At 45.5% G+C, this 3,220-nt stretch overlaps 1 protein-coding gene across 1 annotated transcript; it reads right to left on the bottom strand.

Annotated features, from left to right (window-relative positions):
• Positions 1-872: 872 nt before the first annotated feature.
• On the bottom strand, positions 873-2,844 carry LOC144711946 (Ribosomal L5P family protein). Its single transcript, XM_078586108.1, has 3 exons — positions 2,540-2,844; positions 2,229-2,429; positions 873-1,325 (listed from the first exon to the last, which is right to left on the bottom strand). Exons 1-3 carry the CDS (start codon positions 2,789-2,791, stop codon positions 990-992), a joined length of 789 nt encoding a protein of 262 aa, XP_078442234.1. The 5' UTR covers positions 2,792-2,844; the 3' UTR covers positions 873-989.
• Between the last annotated feature and the right edge of the window lie 376 nt (positions 2,845-3,220).

Here is a 3,220-nt window from a genome sequence, read left to right on the forward strand (position 1 = left end):
CGAACACATTTTGGACATTAGTCATCTGTTATTTGTCTGAGTTGATGGATTATTGAAATGACAGATAGAAGACAGAGAGGGAAAGAGAGGGAATTAGGATAGAGGAAGCATAAGAGGGAAAGAGAGAGGTGTTTAGGTGATTATGTGGATACCTGAGGTAGTGAGCACGCCGGCAACAACAGCAACATCCAAATGACCAAATGGAGTGAGAGGGAGAGAGCTTGAGAGAGGGATGGAGTCATCTATTCCACTCTTCTCCATGGACAAATGACTGAACTGGCCTGATGACAGAAGGGTGGTGATGATGAAATGCAGATAGTTGATGGTCCAGCCGAGATGCGGTGAGATGAACAGATAACCAAGCTGATGGCCATTAGTCCCATCCATGTGTTTGTAACCGTCATTAGTCCTCCATCCATATCCACAGCAAACAAGAGAACGCAGAACCAAGAGGGAATAAGATAACAAAGATGAGTGACTTTATAATGTAATAGAATTAGAACAGGAAGTATTTACTTTAGTTAGAATTATGTGGGGCCAGTAGCCATATTAAACAGATTAAATGGGTTAACCGAAAAAAAAATGGATTTCAATAATTGTATTCTATTTATTATGGATGAAAATAAAAGTGGGGCCAGCTGGATGACAGAGGAAGATAGAGAGAAGAGAAATGACAGAGAAAGATAGAGAGTTAAGAAATGACAGAGAGACAGAGAAGATAAATGACATAGACAAATAGAGAGATGAGAGAGAGAGAGAGACCAAAGTTGAAGTGATGGAGAGAAATAAGAGAGATGAGAGAGAATTCTCCGAAAAACCCCACAACCGCTCATTGCTTATGATTGGACCATAACCTATCCAAGAGCAGGAAAGAACCAACAACTTTTGGCCATTGAAAAACCTATAAATTCCGCAGCAAACAAGAGAGCCAAGTAACAAGAAGAAGAAGAAGAAGAAGACAATGAAGCAAGAAGGCCTCATGAAGGTCATCACTTGCGTCCCTTGGTCTTGGAATCGTAGTTGAACGACTTGCTCTTCTTCTTACGTACCACAACAGTGGGCCCGCCTCCCTCCCGGAATGGCATCCCCATGAGCGCAAGCAGGCGCTGCGCCTCATTGTCTGTCTTGGCCGTGGTGGTGATGCAGACGTCCATTCCACGCTGCTTGCCGAGCGCCTCGTACCGAATCTCAGGGAACACGCTCTGGTCGCGCATTCCAATGCTGTAATTTCCATTGCCATCGAAGCTGTTCGGGTTCACTCCCTGGAAGTCTCTGGTTCGGGGAAGCCCAAGGTTTATCAACCGGTCCAGGAAGTAGTACATCATCTGTGGACAGAAGCTAGAAAGCGTTAGATCCATTCTTGAAAAATTTGTTTGAAGATTCATTGGGCACAATCGACAGCAGTGGATCTACGGTGTTCAAATCTGTTACAGCTTTTGCGACGTGGGGACGGTAGCCGATCTCATAAGTTTTCTGTTCCAATTTTGAAATTACTGTTTTCGAAATCCAATTCGGAGAGTTTACCATCCAAATTCTGAAATAATGTTTGAACTCCAATTCGGAGTTTTTGATCCGAATTTCGATATTAATGTTTTTGAACTCCGGTTCAAAGAGTTTTATAACTGAATTTTGAAATCAACCCAATCTGATTGTGATTTGAAAAATCACCACTATTTTGAAATCGATGCGAATTGAATTCTAATCAGGTAAGTTTACCATCAGAATTTTGAAATCGATGCATTTGAAGCTCTATTCGATGAGTTTCCAACCGAACTTTGAAGTAGACGCAATTGAATTCCGATCCAATTAGTTTTCATTCCGCATTTTTAAAATGCATTTGAAATCCGATTCGTTGAGCTTTCATCCGACTCTTCAAAGCTGATATATTTGAAACCCTGATCTGGAAAACTTTCCATCCCATTTTTGAAATCAACACATTTGAAAATCAAATCTGGTGAGCAAATAAAATCCGACGACATGATCAAGTGAAAAGCTGTAACCATCGCCATTTAAAATCCGGACTGAAAACTCCAAAGACATGATATCTAAAAGCAAAACAATCACAAATGAATAGAACGGCGGCGAATTATCAACCAAAGATTGAATCTCACAAACCTTAAAATCCATAATCACAGTCTCGCAGATAAACTTAAAATCCACGGAGTAATTCATCCAAATTTGACAAGCAAAATAAGGAAAAAAAGAAGAGAAGGGAACAGAGGACGAACATTGCCACGGAGGGTGACGGCAGCACCGACGGTGGTGCCCTCCCGGAGCTTGAACGTGGCAATCGACTTCTTCGCCTTCGTCTTCGCCGGCCGCTGCCCGGTAATAAGCGCAATATCCCTCATCGACGCCTCTAATCCCTTCGAATTCTGCTCCGCATCTCCCATCCCGCAATTCACCACGACTTTCTCGATCTTGGGCACCTGGAAAAACCCTTTTTTGAGAACAATCTAGACAATTCGCGAAGATTTGAATTATATTGAATCTGGAATGGAATTAAAAAGAAGAAGATTTGAATTGAATCGGGAAGAACCTCGTGGATGTTGGTGTAGCCGAACTCTTCATTGAGGATGGGGACGATGCGCTCGAGGTAGGCGGTCTTGAGGCGCTGGGCTTTGTCGGCCTCGGCCTTGTCGACGAGGACGACGGCCTTGGCCGAGCCCGCGCGGGCCGCCGCCGGCTCGGCGGCGGCGGCGCGGGCGGCGAGGCTGGTTCGGGGCTTGGCCGCCGCCGCCGCCGGAGAGCGGTGGACGGGGAGCATCGCCGCCAAGGTCGCCGCTGCCATGGCGAGCTTCGAAGCAGAGGAGAAGAGAGGAGGAGACTAGCTCTGGATACTGGATAGGGGGGGGTTCCTTTTTCTAGATATAACTCTTTTTTTTGGGAGAAAAATGGCCCTAAAATAGCCCTAAATTGAGTTTTCTTGGGGTTCATGGAATAAAATTATTGAGGGGTTATATCACGGTGTGGCCCGAACTTTTTCAAAAATTCGAGTTACACCTAGGCGGAGTTACACGGTGTGGAGTTACACGGTGTGGAGTTCCGGCGGAGTCCACCTAGGCGGAATCCACGTGGCAGCCACGTGGATTCCACGTCACAGCGCGATTTGAAGAAAGAAAGATTTTAGCCCGCCCCATGTGAGTCACCCGGGAGAGAGCTGAGAAAGGCGACGAAGGAGAAGGAGACGGTGGAGAAGGAGGAAGAAAGGAGGCGAGGG

Source organism: Wolffia australiana, chromosome 14 (genome assembly GCF_029677425.1).
Source record: "Wolffia australiana isolate 7733 chromosome 14, ASM2967742v1".
Lineage (NCBI taxonomy): Eukaryota > Viridiplantae > Streptophyta > Magnoliopsida > Alismatales > Araceae > Wolffia > Wolffia australiana.